Source organism: Cynocephalus volans, chromosome 15 (genome assembly GCF_027409185.1).
Source record: "Cynocephalus volans isolate mCynVol1 chromosome 15, mCynVol1.pri, whole genome shotgun sequence".
Lineage (NCBI taxonomy): Eukaryota > Metazoa > Chordata > Mammalia > Dermoptera > Cynocephalidae > Cynocephalus > Cynocephalus volans.
The window spans coordinates 77,820,927-77,841,546 of NC_084474.1; the positions used below are offsets into that span (position 1 = coordinate 77,820,927).

A 20,620-nucleotide genomic window follows, 5' to 3' on the forward strand; every position below is an offset into this window, starting at 1 on the left:
GCATCTCTGGGCATGTAGGTGCTTCAGACTCAGAAGGTGTGCCAGGAAGGACTGATGTGGGGAAGGTCTGTTGTCCCCTGTGATCCACTTTCCTAAGGCAAAGGGAGCAACTCCCTAGGGTGAAGGTAGGAAAAGAGAAACGAGGGGGGGGCAGTGGAACCCGGCACACCTAGAGCACTTGGTGAAGTGCCAGGCACAAAGCCAAGTGCGCTGGGGAAGGAGCAGAGGAAACAGCAGCGACCACCTGCATGAGGCTCAGATCCAGTCATTATTGGGGTGCCACGGTGGGGGGCAGGTTTTTCAATTTTGTGGCCAGAAAGCTCTAGACTTTGCACTTGCCAGCTGGACGGCTTTGTACACTTTCAACACCTCTGTGCTTCCGGATCCACCGCCTCTGGAAAATTCCACTTTGTAATGGATGTTGGGAGTGTGAAGGAGACGGGTCTGCTGTTTCCTCTGTGTTCTCTCCCTTTCCTTCACACTGAGTGCTGAAGTGTGCAAAGGGCTCCTAATCAGCAAAAGACCAGCAGGATGCTTTTCTCAATTGATCGTATTATCTAAGGATTTAGTCTGTTCTCTGATTTGCTGTTTGGAGAGAGGGAAGCTCAGTAAAGAACTGCACATCTCAGGGAGTTAAGACACAAGAGTTAGGACACAAAGAGCCTGAGGTTACTAACCCTTTAGCTCATCTACTCTTATGACTTTGGGAAATAACACAACTCACTAAACCTCACGTTTGTCATCTTAAAATAGGGCTGTGGTGAAGGTGCTAGAAGTTCAGTGTATGAAAGGATTGGTGAATGCTGGCCATTATGTGGGCAGGTATGGAGAGGGCTGACATTTTTCTCCAAGGCAAAGCTCAGACCTCAATGATCATTGATTACACTGAATTTTGATTTATGATGTGCAGACCGAGAGCATGATGTAAACCAGCATCACATCCATTTAGACAGCGCCTTTGTGTGCCAGCTCTGTGCCAAGTCCCATGCTGGGCTCCAGGGGTGTGGGCACTAGACTGATCCTGAGACTTGTAATATACAGTCATTTGTCTCTAGGTAGATGAGTCGGCTGCACCATGATAAGCCCCATAGTGTGGGGCTGTGCAGAGTCCTGCAAGGGCCAGTGAAAAGAGAGTTAGTTCTGTCTGGGAGGGGAGTCGGGAGGAAAGTGACTCCATCTTCATTTGGAGGATGAGCGTGAAAACAAAAAGACACCAGACTATATTATCTTTCCTGTGTTTTAGAGGTAGCATACAGAGTGGGGACTGTGAGTAGATTCTGGAGTCCCATTGCCCGGAGCCAAATCTGAGCTCTTCCATTTATTGGCTGCATAACATTAGGTAAAACTCTCTTTATGCCTCACCTGCTTCCCAAAGCCTCTTTCTGTAGGAGATTTCTCTTTTTCCCTTTACCCTTCAGTCACAAGATTAGGGATGATAACATCGGACATACCTCCCAGCAGGTAAAACACCCAAGACAGGGCCTTACTTTAAACAGCTTCTGAGTGACTTCTTATCATCACTGAGCCTTCTGGCCCAAAGCGAGGGAATTCTCGAGGGGTAGACCCTGGAGCCTCCTCCACCTCCACAGCTGTGGGATTCTGGGCCCCGGAGGTGAGCTCAGGGCCCTGAGTGGGGTAGGGATGAGAGCGAGCTCAGTGGGCTGCTGTGGAATTCTCTATGTTGCATCTCCATGCAGGTCTCCATTTGACTTAGAGTCACGTCTCAAAGCAACAGATAGCTTTTGTTTAACAAATAAGCATTTGAAAGGGAAAATAGATTCTGTTGACCCCTGGACTTTGCCTCCATAATTTCGAACAAAGTACCTGATTTTTGTTAATAATAACAGCTGTCATTTATTAAATACTCCCCCGTGCCAGGCACGGCGCTAAGCATTTTATACGCATTGTTTGCTACAGCTCACCGCAGCCCACGGGTGGGTGTTATAAGTGTTTCCATTCTGCAGATGAGGAAGGTAAGCCTCAGAGACCATAAGCTAGAAGACGGTGGAGCCAAGTTTATCCAATTCCAAAGTCACTTTGCTTGACTACTCTGCTTGCATTTGGGTAAGAAAGGGTTCCAGTTCCCCTCCCCTGTTTCAGTGTTGTGCTGCCTTGGGGGGACCGGTCTGGGTTGACATGCCCCTCTCATGCACTCTTCATGGCAGGGAAAGCTGAGCCTGGGGCCCCTGCAGTCACAGCTGAGCGCCACTGTTCCCTCGGAAGCACACATCTGTGCTGACTACACAGTGCTCAGGGAGAGAAGCCTCTGAAGGGCCTGTCCTGCCAGCCAACCCTTTACAAAATGACTGAATGGAATAAAATATTTTAAATAGAGGAATCTAGTTATTCCAGACATCACTGAGGACATGGGACATAGAAATCTTGAGACGGAAGGATAAAAGGAAAGAGAGCAAGCTCCCTCGGAGAAAGGCTTTGGGGATGGAAGAGGGAGAGGGATTAAGGGGCTAAAAGGGAACATTAGAGGAGAAGGAAAGGGGATCTTGGGGTGGGGGGAGCATGGAACTTGAGATTTAAAACAATTGGATTGATGCTTAGTCCTGAGGACAAGGATGGTCTCTTGTTAGACGCAGTTACCCCAGTGCACAAGGCCGGCATGGGGTAGGCATTCGGTAAATGTTTACTCTTTGTAAAAGAGTGTGTGTGGGGATGGCTAGGGTGGGTAATAAGCACTTATTGAGCACCTGCTGTGTGCCGGACACTTAATACTCTCAGACGATGGTTATAGCAACCCCACAAGGTAGGTATTAACTCCATTTAAATGGGGGAAACTAGGGTTTGGAGAGGTTAAATCACTCGCCCAAGTCGGACATAGGGTAATGAAATTAGGTATTGAAATTAGAACTCCATTCCAAGGTTATTTGATTCTTAAGCTATACTCTGTTCACGATATCTGACTCTCTCTTCAAAGTGTTAGCTAACTGTAACCGTAACCTTCTAAATCAGGTCATTTAACCCAGTTATAATGCATGTGCATAATTCTTTAAGGAAGCCCTTAAGTAATGAAGTTAATCATGAGCACCTAGGCAGAGAAGTGGGAGAGTGTATTTATGTTTGGATAAGCCTCTCAGTATGCCCCGAATGCAGTCGTGTGGTCCTTTTACTCATGGGAGCAACTCTGAAGGTAAGTTAATACCCACTCATTTATCCACGCAAATAGCTACTGGGCACCTGCTATGCACAGGATGCTGTGTTAGTGCCTAATACTGTGTCTAGCACATTGCAGGTCCTGAATAAATATATGATGAATGAATGAGTGAATGAATGACTGAATGAATGAATGAATGAATGAGTTCTGGCCTCTGAGATCTTATCAAGTGGCATTTACAGCCCAGTGTCAGAGAAGACATCAAAATGTTTCATAGGAAAGATGTTGTAAAGATGATAAATTGCTTTGGTATCACACTGTTGGGTGCACGCTGCAAAAATGATCAATTTTCTATTTTTAAAAGCAACATAAAAAACATATGGTTCTTTGTGCTGTCCATCACTGACATATTTGCAAGTCCGTAACTCCTGTTTATAGGTGATTAAAGTCATTCTTTTTCTGTCAGAAAAGTTAGATTTTCTCTGAAATGTTATATTTAAAACCTCACTGTGTCTGAGGCATAAAATACTCTAAAAGCAAAGAGCCAGAAGGGAAGGAAAATGTGGAAATGTACAATATTTTTATGACTCACATAAAGAAGGGCAATAAAAATATCTTTTGTGACTGTGGTGAAAATGATTTAACACCATGACTAGAGATGACTTGATATAACACTCTGAGATGACATGAGATGTATGTGGGCTTTGGACACCAGGCCAGCTCTGTCTCCCACCCCTCCTAAAGTGAGCAGTGACAGGTATGGGCACAGTTCAGAGATGCTGTGGAAATTTCCACAGGACCCAGTGGCTTCTGTGGGATATTCACCTGTGACATCACCCATTTGCCTGAAAGAGAGAAATGTGATTGTGGGCACTTTCCAGGACTGACCTCACATATTAATGGCGCAGCTTCTGCCCAGGTGCAGAGTCCACGCATCCGACAAATAGCCCCCATCTTTAGCTCTGTGAAACTGGCATGTTTCCAAACTTCCAAATAAATAGAGAAGAAGGTGCAACCCAGATATGCCTTCCCTTGTGAAGGTACCTCTTGAATGGCCTGTCAGGGGGCTGTGAGTCACTTCTAGGTGAGACACTTATGGTTCTGGACCACTTATGCAGGTCATTGTCCTTCTTTGTCCTTTTGTTTCTCCATCTGAAAAATGAGTGCAGGCAACTAACAATGTTTAAGTTTGCTGCCATAGCAAACCCCCTAAAAGATGTCATGCAAAATGGTAATGGTTGTTTTGAAGACCCTAATCTATTTACTGCAGTCAATAAATACCCACAAAACAGTAGAATTACATACAAGAAGTATTAAATTTTAAACCTGACTTTAGGGTATTTGATGACAAAATTTTATAAGTGAAGAATCACTGGATCTCCCCTGTCCTCAGTTTTCCCATCCCTAAAATGAAGATAATATCAGCATCTACTTGGTGAGCGTGAATGAGGTTAGCAGTCTCCTGCTTTGCTGCCAGATGTTCCAAGTTGAATCCCAGTTCTACCACTTGCTGGCTCTGGACAAGTGAGCCTCAGTTTCCTGCTTTTTAAAATATGTGTAAATAATTGTACCCACTTCCCTGAGTTATTGTGAGGTTTGAAAGAAATAGTGCATGTAAAGTGCAGGAGCAAGCACACAGTATACTCAATAAACGGTAGTCACTGTTATCATCACAGGACTACTGCGAAGAGTGAGTTGAAACTATGTATGCAAATAGGGTGTTAAATATTGCTCTGCTCATGAAACTTGTTAAGCATGTAAGCTCCTCAAGGGCAGGCAATCTTTGCATCCCCCAGCATCGAGTACACGGGAGCCGCTCAGTTTACATAGTCATGGAATGTTGACTATGATCAACACTGAGGCAATGTTGAAGCAATGATGGGGATGGTACGTTCTCTTTGCCCTCCATAAGTATCTGTTGAGTGAACTGCAGAGCCCCCTGCAACCCAGCTGAACGATCTTTTGCTTTTCTTGTGGCTTCACCTTCCAGATCATTTCCCAGACCCTGTCCCCAACCTGGAACCAGATGCTGCTGTTCAATGACTTGGTGCTGCATGGAGATGAGAAGGAGCTGCTGGAGTCCCCACCCTCAGTGGTGGTAGAGCTCTATGACAGTGATGCGGTGGTAAGTGTCCCCTGGCACAGTGCCAACTGTACCTCATAAAAAATGCCGCATTGCACCAACTTACTTTATTTTGAAGTCAATAGAGTCCTGGCATTGTGAGTGGTCAGTGTGCTAAATGTGTCCAGAGCACATTTGACCTCGGAAAATGATTCACAGAAGGGGGGAAATTGGTGATGATCATTTGCTTTACTAAAGGGTTCCTCATTTAGGTTCATTTAGATTTCACTTTAAATTGCAATTAATATAAAATCTGGTCTGCAAAACTTGTCGACACATACTTCTTTAGGAATATAATTCACGTATAAAACAACCCGCTGCTGTATCTGGCCCACAGCTAATTCTGCGTCCTATTGTTTAATGAAAATGTCCATGCTTTTTGAAAACAGAGGTTTTTACTGATCTTGCCCAGCTGGAAGGAAATGGATGGATATTATCACTGACTCAGCTTTTGTAACCGGGTCTCTTTTTTCTTGATTGTTGCTTCTAAGTCTTGCAATAATGCATTTATCTCTATCCCTTTTCTGCTATGACGTGATCCGGACCTCTTCTTCTCCAAAGATATTTGTGAAACCTCAGGTTGATTTGAAAGCTTGTGGGAGGATTTTAAAAAACTAGATAAATAGTCTTCTTTTTTAAAATTAAGAAGTCTAAAATGAAAGATAAAGGTTTATTTTATTTGATATCTCTGCCTCCCCAGGAGGTTAGGGAAGCTCAAATATATTAAGTAAAACAGTTGTTCCAGGAAGCCTTCCTAAAGCTTCCTCACCTCCTTAGAGCACTACAGACAGCCCTGACCTTGAGCCAAGGTCAGGAGGGAAACAGGATGTGAGAATCGGAGAAGGTGAGCAGGAGGCTTGGAGAGCATGAAGCCCCTGTCTTTCTTCCTAGAGGACGAAACAGACACAGAAAGGTCAAATACCTTCTTCAAGGTCACAGCTAGTTGAAGGCAGAGCTAAGGCTTGAACCCAGGTCTCTTCACCTGCTTTTTTTTTTGTACATGTAGCTGTGGCTAGTGTGACAGTCTCCCCTATATGCGCACATCTGGTTGTCCATGTCACTCCCTCCCTCTGTGCCCATCCCCCCATGTGTAAATTGGAGCTAGGAGTACATATTTATGATTTCTACCGTTTGGCATGTAGTACAGATTTTCCATAGGGAAGGCCAGAAAATAAATACCTTTTCTATTTTGCTCCTAACGACATGCTTCTAGTCCTAAGTTTATTTTCTGTTTGAAAAGCAATAACAGCAGTCAAGCATCTTTGAAAGTTCCTGCTGCATCCACCCACTGGGCTGGCTGCATGTCCTTTCTACATCTCCGTTCAGTGATGGCCTTTCCTGGCCCCTAAGCCAAGCACTTTGCAGAGAAATCAGGCTCACATTCTCCAATCTAAAGGGAAAAGGAAATGTGGGAGAGAAAGAAAAAACGAAAGGTTTGCACTTTCTTCCTGAGAAATACATGCAGACATGCCAAAGATTTTGTTCCCATTTGTGGGCTGCAGCTAAATGGAGCTCAAAATATGGTGATGATCAGATTATTAGAACAGAACTCTAGCACTTCTTGACCTTTTGGCCAAGATCAAGTGTAGAATCAAACTCTGCCGGGCCTGTGCTTCCAGTCTAGAGTTTTCTCTCATTTCCTAGTTACTTGTGGCCTCTTAAGAGTCCTGTAAGAAATGAGTTTATATTTGGCAAATTGGTCGCTTGGGTTTATTTTTACTCTTTTGTTTCCAGGACAAATCTGAATAAATTATTCCTAGCTGGGATAATGAACAAAGTAAATGTTAAGCAGATCACTCATTTTATATCCAGCTGCCTTAACTCCACCTATACGCAGAACAGGTCTGACCTTCCAGTGGACACCAGCAGACAGCTTTGTTTGTTTTCGAGTATGGCTGAACTAAAGCCGCATTTCTACCCCAACCCAGCATCCTTCCATGGTTGGGGATGCCAGTGCTGGTTCATGAGTCCAAAGGCAAGGAAGCAGTGTGGCTGCTAAACTGAACTTCAGCCAGAAGAGATTGCGGGCACTGTTCTTGGCCTGCAGAGGTCATTTATCCAGCAGCTTTCACTCAGCAAATATGCACTCAGTACCTGCTCTGTGCTAGGGGCATGGTGTGAAGAAAGCAGGCAACTCTGGAGTTTATGTCCCTGCAGTTCTTGAGAAGAATAGCAGAGCAGAGTGATTGCTCCAGCCCCTCTCTGCTCCTGGGGAAATGTGGCCTACGACTCCTGGGAGCAGGCCTGGGGAAGAGGCAGGAGGTGGAGCACATAGTTCTTATTGAGACTAAAGGCCCATATACATACATATGAAGAGATTTAAATATCCTCTTTCACTACCAAGAAAAATAGGGCAGGACTGCCCCATCACTTAAACGTATTGATCTTAATCATCACCATCATCACCATATCACTATGTACTGGGCACTTGTTGTATACCAGTCATTGTGTAAAGCATAAACAACATTACATTACATCTCATGACCTTATGAACAGGTATTATTTTTAACCCCTTTTTAGGCATAAGGCTCAAAAAGGTCGAGGCCCTGGCCTGAGGCCATAGAGATGAAAAGTGGCAGATTTGAGAACTCAAACTCAGTCTGGCCTGGCTCCAAAGCCTATGCTCCCAGCCACCATGGTGCCTGCCCTGAAGATCCTTTGCAATGTTGCTGCCACCTTATTTTTGCTTTGCTCCTTCCAGTGTCCCCTGGATGATTATTTTGCCTTCCTCCCACTGAGCTCAATATGCAATAGAGAGATACCCCCTAAGGTAGCCTTGGGCCAAGAAGCCCCTAAGATGACCCCCCCTGTGGTTTTCCCCGGGAGCTGGAGTGGGTCCCACTGCTCCCCATGACTGTAAAAATGGGCAAGAGGAGCTTGGCCGAGGAAGACACTGAGACAATAGGCAAGAGGGAGACATTGATGCTGACAGTTTTTTTGAAGATTATTTGCAACATGGCACTGATGTGTCAGAACCAGGTGGGTAACAATCATGGGACAAAACCGTACTCCTTTTCTGCCGTAGGGGAAGCCAGAATATTTGGGTGCCACGGTGGCTGCTCCTGTTGTGAAACTAGCTGACCAGGACTACGAACCACCCAGGCTGTGCTATCACCCCATCTTTTGTGGGAACCTCTCTGGAGGGGACCTGCTGGCTGTATTTGAACTGCTGCAGGTATGTGAGCCAGCATTGGCGTCTGCACTAAATGTCGATCTGGTCTACCTGGCCAGAGGAGTGGCCACACTAGTAGTGCCACTTCAGTGAAGCTATGTCTGGCCCCTCCTGGCTATCTCGTTTCCAGAGGTGTCTTCTTCTGGGGTCTGAGACGTGTCGGATAAGGACTCGGGTGACTCAGGCTATTCCCAGATCCCTTGAGTTTGTAAGTTGGAATCACAGGATCAAAGATTCATGTGGGTTTGGCCAATAGTACTTGAGAATCCCTATGTGTGAGTCCCTGAGCCCTACACAGACCATGAAAAGATGCAAAAGGAAGGATCACATGTTTGGGGGGTACTTACCATGTGCCCACGTTGTGTTTCTGCCTCACATACCTTTCATCAAACTAGGCCTCCCTCAATCCTGCTGAGATAGCTATTATGATTCCTATTTTATGGATAGTAAACAGGATGAATGCAATTGACTGACTTACCTCATCGTGAGTTGAGAGTTGAACTTAGACCTTTAAAGCCTTTTGTTCCTTACACTGTATCTATCACAGTTTCTCAACGACAAAGAGCTCTTAGTCCTTCCCCCTAATATCTAGGGGAATTTATGAACACATGTCTGGGAAAACTTTCAGAAAGCAGAGGCAGGATATTGAGAAGGGAAGCTGAGACTCTGAAGCCTGGCTGTCCAGTAGAGAACCAAACCAGACCAGCAGAGGACTTGGAATAGAAGTGAATAAGTGCACAGGTGTCAGAGAGATCCCTCTCCCTGACCTTCCAATCACTGAGGCATCAGGAGGGCACGTGGCACTCCACCTTCAGGTCAGACCATTCCCTCTGTCCTGATCCGTTCTGGCTGGTATATCAGAATTCCATAGCCTGGGTGATTTAAATCACAAATTTTTATCTCTCACAGTTCTGGAGGCTGGGAAGTCCAAGATCAAGGCACTAACTGATCTGGCATGTCTGATATCTTCATGTGACTGAGACAAATTATCTCTCTTGTGTCTCTTCTTATAAGGGCACTAATCCTATTCATGAGGATTCTGCCCTCACGACCTAATCACCTCCCAAAGGCCCCACCTTCAAAGACCATCACGTTGGGGGTTAGGATCTCAACATACGGATTTTGGAGGGAAATAAACATTTAGGCCATAATATCCTCTATAGGAAGTCTGGTTTTTGTAAATTCCAATTAAAACAAAACAAAAAACAACAAATAAAACCAAAACTCACTTGGTATAGAAACAGGAAGGTGAGCATTCCTAACACATACAGAGTGAATAAGAGTGAAGGTGCTAGAGCTAGATTCCCGTGGTATGGATATCAGTTTCACCACTAAGTGTATGACCTTGGGCAAGCTACTTAGTCTCTCTCTGTTTCACCTGCAAAATGAGGATGATAATCCATGTACCTAAAGTGCCTGGCATGCAATAAACACTCAACAAATACTAGCTATTTGTTATTATTAATATTATCATGCCATAGGATATTAAAGCAAGATGTCTAATCCCACTATTTATATTAGATGAAGAAATTGAGCTGGATAGAAAGATAATGACTTGTCCATATGGCAGGTCAGAGCCTAGAATCCAAATACATTCCAGATTCCCATCAGAGCTGGGGAGGCTGGGGGGTATAACGAGGAAGGGAGCAGCTTTGGGGTTAGACAAGCTTGTATTCCAATCCAAACTCTGCCCAGATCTACAGCCTGGGGGTCGCACACCACTGCAGTGATGAGTTCTGACGCCCAACTTATCGAAGACTGATTGTGGTCTGATTTTTGCACCACGTCAGGAAGAATGCTTTAAAGATGGAATGGCTACCTTGGAGAAAGAGCGAGCTCTCTGCCAGGGGATCTGAGGCTGGATGAGCTCTTGGAGGAACGGAGTAGTAGGAATTTAGGTGTTGGCTCCGGTTCCATAATGGTTGCAGCCTAGGAGAGTAGGACTAGAAAAATATTTGTCTTATAATTCTTGAAACCAAGTGAGATTCTAATAAAGCCAGCTTAGCCAAATAGATGTGGTATGTTGCACAGAAATATGGACTGTCAGAACTCAATGTAACCTTCAAAACCCGCTGATCCAGTCTTTCCTCAAGTGAGAGTCCAGGCGATTTTATGCTTTCAGGGAGTGATTTTAGGTTGTAACCAGCGTTAAATAATGTTGAATACATATGAAGAGAGTTTTGCCTTTTTTGATCCTTCTAACTACTTCTAGAAGAAAGTCTAGTTTAATGCTCATCTGTCTAGAACACCTCTCTCAATTTGCAATCTTCTTTTTAAAGAGACAATACAGGCTTCAGGCTCAGTGGCTCCAGAAAAAGATCAATAATACCCACAGAAGCATTTCCCGAAATCTGCTTCTCGGAACACCAGTCCCTCTGAATATAGTAAAAAGAAAGTTTAAGAAATACTTCACATTACATATACCAATAACATTGTTTTCTTTCATTGTTTTTATTTTTAATGTTACTTTCCGTTTTTGGCAAGTGGTACTTTAACTTAGCAACATGAGGTTTCCTTTTTTAAAAAGAAAGAAAAAACTGTGTCTAATAAAAAAGTTTACTGGATAATAATAAAGGTGGTAAAGGTGGTAGATGAATGGCGGACTTGGGAAAACTAGATCTAGCTCAACATTCTCAGGTTGCAGGTGAGGAACCTGAAGCTCAGGGTTAACTGAATTGGACTCAGTCAATTCACTACCTGAAGCTGCCTTAATAAGTGCTCTGGGCCTGCGTCCCTCATCTGCCAATGAGAGGCTGACCTGGCTGATCCCTAAAGGCCCTGTGAGGGCTCAGCCGTCTGGGTCCCATGGCCTCAGCTCTTTCCGCCATCCCTCCGTGCTGAGCTGGGCACACCGGTGAGAGATCCTGCTGCTTCCTGACAGCTGGCCTGATAGGGGCAGCGTTGCCAGAGGTAAGTCGCCTAAGAGATACGATTCCATTAGGGTTTCATTAGGACTTCTCGTTGATCTCTTTTTCAGAAAGCCATTTGATTATCAGCATGACTGTCCTCGTGAGATCTCGTACATGCTGAGAAGACAGGGGCTGGAAAATGCCTTCCTTTGTCACCAGCGGCTCTCAGTTTTCGCCTGGGGCTGGCTTGCTTGCTTCACGTCTCTCTCTTGGTTACTGAAACATTTCCCTGTCTCTCATGGATTCAGTATCTTAGTTTTTCTATGCACCAGACCAAATCCATTATTTCCATTTCCCTCCCCTACCCAAGCTAGCAGCCCTCCTGTCCTCCCGACCCTAGTCATAGCCCTGCTATGCGCCCAGACACTCTGGCTTGAAAATTCAGCACCTACACCATAGCCAGGCCAGCCCCGTGCACCTTCCTTGAACGGTTCCCATTTTCTCTGTTCCCATGTGCTCTTTAGTTCTCGCCCGGAGACTCCGTTGGCCTCTTTGCTGCTCTGCCAGCCTCCTTTCCTTCTTCTGTTCACTCCGTCCCCCACATTCCTTCCAGAACACAGGTCGGTCACTCCACTCTCCTCTTCAGAAATCCTCAGTGGCTCCCTTCTTCTTTACCTCCAAAGTCTGATTTTTTTTGGGGGGGGGAACACCAATTCCTCAAAATATAGTGAAAAGAAAGTTTGAGAAATGCTTCATATTACATCTGTCCTAGGGACTTGAAACACCCATTATCATGGTAAAGGCTCTGAGAAGTCCTGCAATTAAAAACATGTTTAAACTTTTTTTTCAAAATCGAATTATTTCCCAAATGTGTTTGACCGTGAAACATTATTTATTTATTTATTTATTTTTATTTTTTACTTTTTATTTTTTATTTTTTTAAAAAGATGACCAGTAATGGGATCTTAACCCTTCACTTGGTGTTGTCAGCACCACGCTCTCCCAAGTGAGCCGTGGGCTGGCCCCTATTTTAATTTTTTTCTGATAGCTGTTAATATTACATGAAGAGGAGACTGTCAAGTTTTCACAGCCTGGCTTTGAAGCTCTCCCAAAGTTTGTCTTCAAACTACTCCCTCAGCCTCACATTTTAGTGTACTGTGGAGGGATGATGCTGATGCAACAGCCCGGAGAGACGATGACATCATCAGTCCCCAGCTGGGATAAATTAAAAGACTTGCCACGCTAAAATGACACTAGCCTCACTTTAACAAGATGTGTTTGTTTTAACTGTGAAGCTTTGATCTATAGCTTTTGCTCTTCCTTTTAATTAAATAAATAAAAGGGGGAAATGTGGAGGTACTAATATTAATAAAGCAAATGTATTTCACAGGGCCTAACACATAGAAATATTAAGCTTGGGAAAAACAGAAAACTTTTCCCAGGCTAAAGTCTCTGTTGTAGATAAAGAATTGTAACACAGCAAACATGCTGGCTCTAAGGGCGAATGTCCTTGGTGCAGCTAAACCTAATGATTGTTGCCATGACAAATATCTTACTGTTCTTTTTGTAACCACGTATGTTCTTTTTCTGTAACTTTCTTGCCCGGACAATAAATACTGAGAGAAGATTGGACTCAGGGTTAGTCTCCAAGACTTCTTCTCCCTTGAAGGGTTTGACTGGAATTAACCCTTTTGGACCTCTCACTGCTCAGAAGAAATGGGTTTTGAGTAATCCTTTGCACCTCCACCACCCTGGGGGAGAGGTGACAGCGTACCACTTACTCTATACACAGTACAGTCTCTTTATGCCAGACTACTCTGAGTTTCCTGATCTCACAACACAAATTTACACTCCTGCTTTCAGTCATGCAGTTAACCTATTCTGAAATGTCTCCCTGCTCTGCCCACCTCAACCCCTGCCCCCCCATTTACCCAGCTATGAAAATGGTCATCATCAAAGTTCAGAGTAAGAAATGTCTTTTCTAGGAAGCTTTTCCCTCCCCACCTTGATCATTAAATGTTCTCTTCACTTCCGTTCTACACTTTGCCTCTTTTTCTATTAATTCAGGTCAATTGTTTACAGGCAATTGTAAACAAACCTGTCTCCTCTATCAGTTTGTAAGTTTCTGGAAGGCAAGGACTACTTCACTTATTTATTCATACATTCAAACACGTATTTATTGAGTGTCTACCATGTGCCAGGTATGTTCCTAAGGAATTCTCCTAAGCGAACAAAACAAACAGATCTCCTTGCCTTCCTTAGACTTAGACTCTAGTGAGGAGGAGTCAATAGACAACATTACATAAATTATAATATAATGACAATATGCAAATTTTATAGCATGTTACATGTGGTAAGTCCTGAGGAGAAAAGGTAAAGCAATGTGAGCTATGAGTAGACATGTGTGTTGGGAGCAGGGGCAGGGCTGACATTCTAGACACCCAGGGAAACCTGAAAAACTGATACTTAAGCCAAGACCTGAAGGGGAAAGGGCTGGGCCATGCAAGTAACTGGCCAGAGAGTCTTCTGTGCAGAGGGACCAGCAAGTACCAGACCTTGAAGCCTAAGTATACCTGGCATGTGTGAGGACCAGCAGGGAAGCCAGGGAGGCTGGAGCAGAGTGAACGATGGGGAGAGGGTAGGAGATGAGGCTGCAGGTAAAACATCACACAGAGCCTTGTAAAGACTTTGGCTGTTACTCTGGGAGAGACAGAAAGCCAAGAGGATTTTCAGCATAATGTCTGACATGTTGAAATACTATGGATGCTGGGTCAGGTATGTTCTGAAGGAGAAAGGAGAGAAGCAGAAAGGCCATGTGGGAGACTCTTGAAATAATCCAGATTGGAGATAAAGGCGGCTTGTACCATGACTGTAGTCATGGAAAGGAGGAGTAGTGGGTTCTGGATATACTTTAAAGGCAGAGTTCATATAATTGTCTGATGGATTGAAAGTGGGATGTGAGATTCATCTCCATGTCTATGACGGTATTTTGCACATGATGGTATTTTGCACATAGTAGACTCTCAATAAAATATTTTCAAATGCATTTATTCACTCATTCAATTAACAAGCATTGATAGAATTCTATGTATGAGGCAGATTTTGACTCTGAGGCCATTTCCCGGACCACTCATAGCACTCGGCCTTCTGCAGTCTCAGAACTGTCTTGGTATTGTTTGTCAAACTTTTCTTTCTCTTCCTTTAGTCCTCCATCGCTGTACTCAGAAAACTCATTTTTTTCTTCTAGTTTTATAATCTTCCTCTTGCTTTCAGAACCCTCTCTCTCCTTTTAGAACTTTCCTCTTTTCTGTTTGAGTGTTCTGCCCTCAGAAAATTCACCTTCCTCTCTTAGAACATTTTGCTTCCATAATTACATTCCTGTTAGTGTAATAAATTACCACCAATAAGGTGGCTTAGGGCAACACAAATTTATTTTCTTATGGTTCTGGAGGTCGGAAGTGTGAAAGGGTCTCACTGAAATAAAGTCAGGTTGTCAGGAGGGCTGCATTCCTTGGCTTGGGGCCCCTTCCTCTATCTTCCAGCCAGCAGTATAGCAGTGTAGCTCCTTCTGTCCCTCTCTCTCTCCTTTATCTCCATTTTCACATCTTCTCTGATTCCAACCCTCCTGCCTCCCTCTTAGAAAGGACCCTTGTGATTATGTTGGGCCAAACCAGATAATCCAGGATTAACTCCCCATGTCAAGATCCCGAGCTGAATTGCATCTTCCAAGTTCCTTTTTGCCATGTAAGGTAATATTCACAGATTTGGGGGATTACAATGTGGACATGTTTAGGGAGCCATTATTCTGTCTCTCACACTTCCCAACTCCTAGAAATGTCTCTTTAGCCTTTCCACAGGGCTAGTGCACTACACACCCCTGGAAGAAGCCATTTCCATTTGTTCTATGTGACTGGCACCCTCTGGAGTTGTGTGGTGTGCAGCCTTCATGTATTTATGTGGCAACTCTCCCTTCTTAGAATCTATTCTACCTTCTCGTTCAACTTTCTAAGAGTCTTTCCCTTTCCATCATGTGAGTTTTCTCTAATTTTTTCATATACTTCTAATCTTCTTTGTCTATGTGGTGTAGAATAAGGTAAACCTATTTCCTTCTTGTCTTTAACCTAAATTTCATTAGTTTCCATATTCTTACCTCATGCATTTCACACATTGAATTCTCTCATTAGAGGTCTAAATTAACTGATTGGATTAGCTTCAGATAGCACCTCTATGTGATCTTCCTCACTGTTTTAAAAAGGTAAAAAGTTATTATTAATTAGTGATCTATTAATCATGACTTTACAGAAGCCATTCATCCTAAAATAGGCTAGTGAGGGATCAGGGAAGAAATGCAGGTTGATCCTCACATATTTTTAAGACCTTCCAGCAGAGACCCTGCTCAAGCCCTGAGAAGAAGCTCGTCACCAGCTTCATCACAGAGATCACACTCACCTCTTCTGCAGGTCGTTCAGCTTGCCCCTGGTTTCTCCCTGGGTTGCATTTTCTACTGCAATGTTAACCCAGTGAAGATATTCAGGTCTGTTTCTGGCTTTGCCACAATCTCACTGTTTGACTTTGGGTCCTTTAAATTTCCTCCTGGATCATTTTGCTTGCCTGAGTAGACAATTTTCTTTTAGAATTCTAAAGTTATTTCATTATTTGAGCTGCCCTTTCTCTGTTGAGAGGTTAGTTTTCATTCTTACTGCTGCTTCTTGAAAAGTGATCTTTGGGTTTTTTTTTTTTTTTTCATCCTCTAATTGTTCTACAGATTTTTTCTTTTTTCTTTTTTTTTGGTAATCTTTGGTTTTTAGCAGTTATTATTATGTTGTCTTAAAGTGAGAATTTCTTTGTCTTTATTCTTTTGGGTTTTGCAGAACTTTTGAAACTGTGGCTTGATGCTTTTAATTAATTTTGGAAAATTATCAGCTATTATCTATTCAAATATTGTTTCTGTCCCATTCTAGCCCTCCTCTCCTTGCCTCTCCTCTTTTCTCCTTTCCTCTGTGACTCCAGTTACATGTGTGTTAGACCTTTTAATTATGTACTCGATGCCTCTTGTGTTCTTTTAGGTATTTTCTATCCTTTTGTCTCTCTGAGCTTTATTCTATCCATTATAGTGGCCTATCTTATAGTTCATTTCCTCCGTCTTTACAGCACCTGATCTTTTTTTTTTTTTAGAACTTATTCATTAAATTTCTCTTTCCAGTGACTATATTTTCAGTTATAGGATTTTCTCTTTTTTTATTACAGGTTTAGTTTTCTATTAAAATTCTTCATCTTGTTTCTTATTGAACAGATTAAGCATTATTATTTGAAAATTCATGTCTCATTAGTAAATTATCTGAGTCCTCTATGGGTCTATTTCTTTGGTTGTTTCTCTTGTTTTTTAATCACATTGTCTCATCTCCTTGCATGCCTGGTTATATTTTATTGTATACTAGGCTTTGTATTCACAAATATGTAGAGAATATTTGAGCCTGGGCTGATGTTATTTTTCTCTGGAGTATTTAAATTTACTTCTGAGGTAGTTTAGGGCCACTAGCAATCCTAGGTTATCAGAATTCAATTGAAGATTCAGATGATTTGAAGTTGAGCTTTAATCTTTGCAAGGGTCAATAAATTTTCAGTTTACCCTTAGTCTTTACATGCTGTTTCAGCAATTATTCAGAACAACTCTATAAATTAGATATCATTATCTACGTTTTACAAATGACAGAACTGAGACTTGGAGACACTGTGTAACTTTTCCAAGTTCACACAGCTAGTAAGTGATGGAGCCCAAGTGTAGTGGATTGAACTATGTCCCCCCAAAATTCACTGCAGCTTAAATTGTGTCCCCCAAGTTTTATGTATTAGAAACATAGCCCCCACTGTGAATTTTAAGAGGGTGGGAGATCCTGTTATGGTAATTGAAAGGTGGAGCCTTGAAGAGGTGTTTGGATTATAGGACCATGCAGTAGTGAATGGATTAAAAATGGTGGTCAGGAGTGTGGTTCTGAGGACTTTAAAAGAAGGAGAGTCTGTCTTTCTCTCTCTGCTCTCTCTGCTTCTACCATCTGGCAATGTAAGACCCTTGGGTCGCTGTCACCACCACCAGATAGACTTTGGACTTCCCAGTCTCTGAAACTGTAAGCAATAAATGTCGTTTTTCTTTATAAATCACCCAGTTACAGGTATTTTGTTATAAGCAACATAAATGGACTAATACACCAAGACTGATCCCTAAGCACTGTCCTGAATATGAGATATAATAGAAGAGTAGATGATGAGCTGAGGAAGGTGGAGAAAGGACAAAGTCTCCTAAGAGTCAGTGACTTTCCAGAGGGGCAGGGCTGGGACTGGGGTCACTCATGACCCTGAGTATGTGTGCCCTGTTAAATTTGCACCCTAGATGCCTCTTCTGTTCACCCTTGTCCTGGCCTTGAAGCTGGGCTTCCTTTGAGGTCCTGATATTTTATTTACACTGGGATATTAGAGCAGTCTGGCTTTTGGACCAACTCATCCTGTTCATCCCTGATTCTTACTATTTCACATTCTAACAATCCCTCATTTCTCTTGGCCCCATGTGCTGAGAACTGCACACCATGTGGTTTAACAGGTCAGCAACTGATACATTTCATGGTGAAAAAGCTTACTCTTGGCTGGCAGCAAAGTTGTTCAGTCTGCACCACGTGGTGGGATCCTTCAAGGGCTGAACTGAACTCTTAAGTGCAACTTCCAGGCACTTATGGAGAAAGCTTCTTCAGGGCATTTCCCAGGCTGACATTCCAGCAGCTACAGGGCGAGGAAAGCTATGATGCTTTTAAAAAGCACATCCAGAGGCAGCCTCTCCTAGGCCACCATCACAGCTGTTTTGTGGCTTTACCTTTGAGGCCGGAGGAGCGATTAGGTTTCCCAGTGAAGGGACGCTTGCAGGCTAAGTTGCTCACCTCTCCACTGCCAGCCAGTACTGGGTGTTCATCCTCATCACTTGCTGGATCCTTCACCTGGTCTGTTGCATTCTGCAGCTTCATTATCTCCAGACTACTTCGCATTTGTAGTGCCTGCTCCCTCCTTTTTCTGAGCTTTCTTATAATTAGCTTAACCATGTCTGCCATTGCCAACTAGAATATGGCTGTGAAAAAAGAATGGTGATATGTTTGTGCTTTGCAAGTTCTGATGAGCAATTAGGCTTTTTTTCTAGCACACAGAGCATATGGAGCTAATATGTCAGTCAGCCGATAAACATTCATCAAGGACTCACTGCATTGGGAGTGCCCCTTGAGGGACCTGGAGAAAGAAATGCAGTAAACAAAGACTTCCTCTTGGCCCAGTCCCTGTGAATCGTTCAGACAAATAGCCACAAGAGGAGAACCACCTGCTCCAAAGCAATGTTTCATAGAACATCTAATTCCCGAGGGGCTCGAAGGGTTGTCTGGACCTATATCTGAGGCTCAGAGAGGGAAAGAGACTTGGGCTCGGTCACAAGGTAGAGCCTGGTTTCCGGACTCAGCCCCCTCATTTCTGCACTCAGCCTGTGCAGAGGACACACTGCATTCAAAGGATATAAGGGGAGAAGAATGGCCTCAGTAGCTGGGATCAAATCAGGGCGGGCTTGCTGAAAGACGTATGCATTGAGCTTGGCCTTGAGGGCGGTGTGGGATGGCCTAGGCAGTGAGAAAGACCCTTTCTTAGCAGAACTCTCCGAGTCCTCTGTGTGAGATTTCAGCAAAGCACAATGACTGTCCTCCTGCAGTTTCATTAACCCCAAGTGCACAAGAAATGACCTGTTTTCATCCTGGAGTTGTGCTTTCAAAAGACTTGATTTTCTGTTTCAGTGATCAAGATGTAGTCTCTGATAACATACAAATCTCTTTTTGTAGCAGTGCATTATGGCTTTTCTGGAGATGTTGACAAGCTGGAAGCGGGGGGACAGTTAAGACTCAGAGGTTCAGAATCTGATCAAAGCCCCTCTGTGCCACTGCTGCAGGTCCTGTGTAATCTTTCACGTCGTAAGACTTTACTTATCTTTTTTCTTTTCCCTCTTCTATGCTATGAGCTTACTCAGAGCTATGTCTTATCAACATTGTGGCACATCATAAATGCTTCCTGAATATTGGTTACCCTTGTAAACTGATGCATTTATCAATTAATAAATAATTAAACATGGTAACTTGCATGGTCGTTGTATTTTAAGCAGGAAACAGTTCTGTTGACAAAACAGTGAGCGTCTCGATGGTGAAGAGGTTGTGTGGCATTGTTGGTCTTCCTTACTTCTCTCCAACCTTCTAACCAGCACCTGTTCTGTGTGGTAGGTTCCTCCATCTGGGCTGCAAGGGCTCCCTCCCATTGACCCACCAGATGTCACCCAGATTTACCCGGTTCCTGCCAACATTCGGCCAGTGCTGAGTAAATACCGAGTGGAGGTATGGTTCAGAGAAGGATTGGAGTTGTTCTTTAGAATTAAAGAGCAGCAGCCTGCCTGCATTATCAGAGGGGTGTTGTGGGATGGGCAGGACACTTAGACAAAAGCCCCTCCCCCAGCTTGTACTTGACCCAATGGAGCCCTCAAGGAGCTGCGCATCTCTGCCTAGAGAACATTGTGGTTCTCAGGGTGCATGTCTGACTTTCATGCACAGTCAGGGCATGCATGTGGCTCCCCCTTGGGTCTGTGAGTGACAGCTCTGCTGGTCCTTCCCTCAGGTTCTCTTCTGGGGAGTACGAGAGATGAAGAAGGTACAGCTCCTGTCGGTGGATCGACCGCAGGTTCTCATTGAGTGTGGTGGACGAGGAGTGAGGTCCTGTGTGATCCAGAGCTACAAGAACAACCCAAACTTCAGCATCCAGGCAGATGCTTTTGAAGTGGTGCGTGCCCCTCACTCCCCGACGTGCTCGTTCCCTTCATGCCCATGGAGGGGACCCACTACTTCACTGACTTGGTGTGGGGAGATGTTTTGGGGTTTCTGATATCTACTACTGGCAAGAAAGAAGTCTAATTTAGTAAAAAGCCAGAATTTCAGAATGAGATCAAATAGACCTTTGTTGTTTTGCTTTGTTTTTAAAGTTTTTAGGTGTAGATCATACCGTAAATCAAAGCAGGCTGACAAACTTTTGCCTACTACAGTGGATCCCAAAGTGCGGCCTCCAGTTCATCCGAATCAGCATCACCTGGTGTTCCAGCCAGTTTTGCCTTGTAACAGTTTTGCCTTGTAAAAGTTTTGCCTTGTAACAGTTTTGCCTTGTAACATCAGTGTAACAGAATACCCAAGACAGGGTTATTTATAAAGAGTGGAGATTTATTTCTTACAGTTCTGGAGGCTGGGAAGTCCAAGGTCATGGGGCTGCATCTGGGGAGGGTCTTCTTGCTGCATCATAACATGACAGAGGGCATCACA

At 43.7% G+C, this 20,620-nt stretch overlaps 1 protein-coding gene across 1 annotated transcript in view; it reads left to right on the forward strand.

Annotated features, from left to right (window-relative positions):
* The window catches only part of FER1L6 (fer-1 like family member 6), a 127,007-nt gene that overhangs the window by 60,097 nt on the left and 46,290 nt on the right, over positions 1-20,620 (forward strand). Inside the window, exons 20-23 of the mRNA XM_063079710.1 lie at positions 5,097-5,231; positions 8,254-8,403; positions 19,541-19,651; positions 19,929-20,090. Coding sequence (XP_062935780.1) covers positions 5,097-5,231; positions 8,254-8,403; positions 19,541-19,651; positions 19,929-20,090 — 558 coding nt within the window. The remainder of the gene's footprint in view (positions 1-5,096; positions 5,232-8,253; positions 8,404-19,540; positions 19,652-19,928; positions 20,091-20,620) is intronic.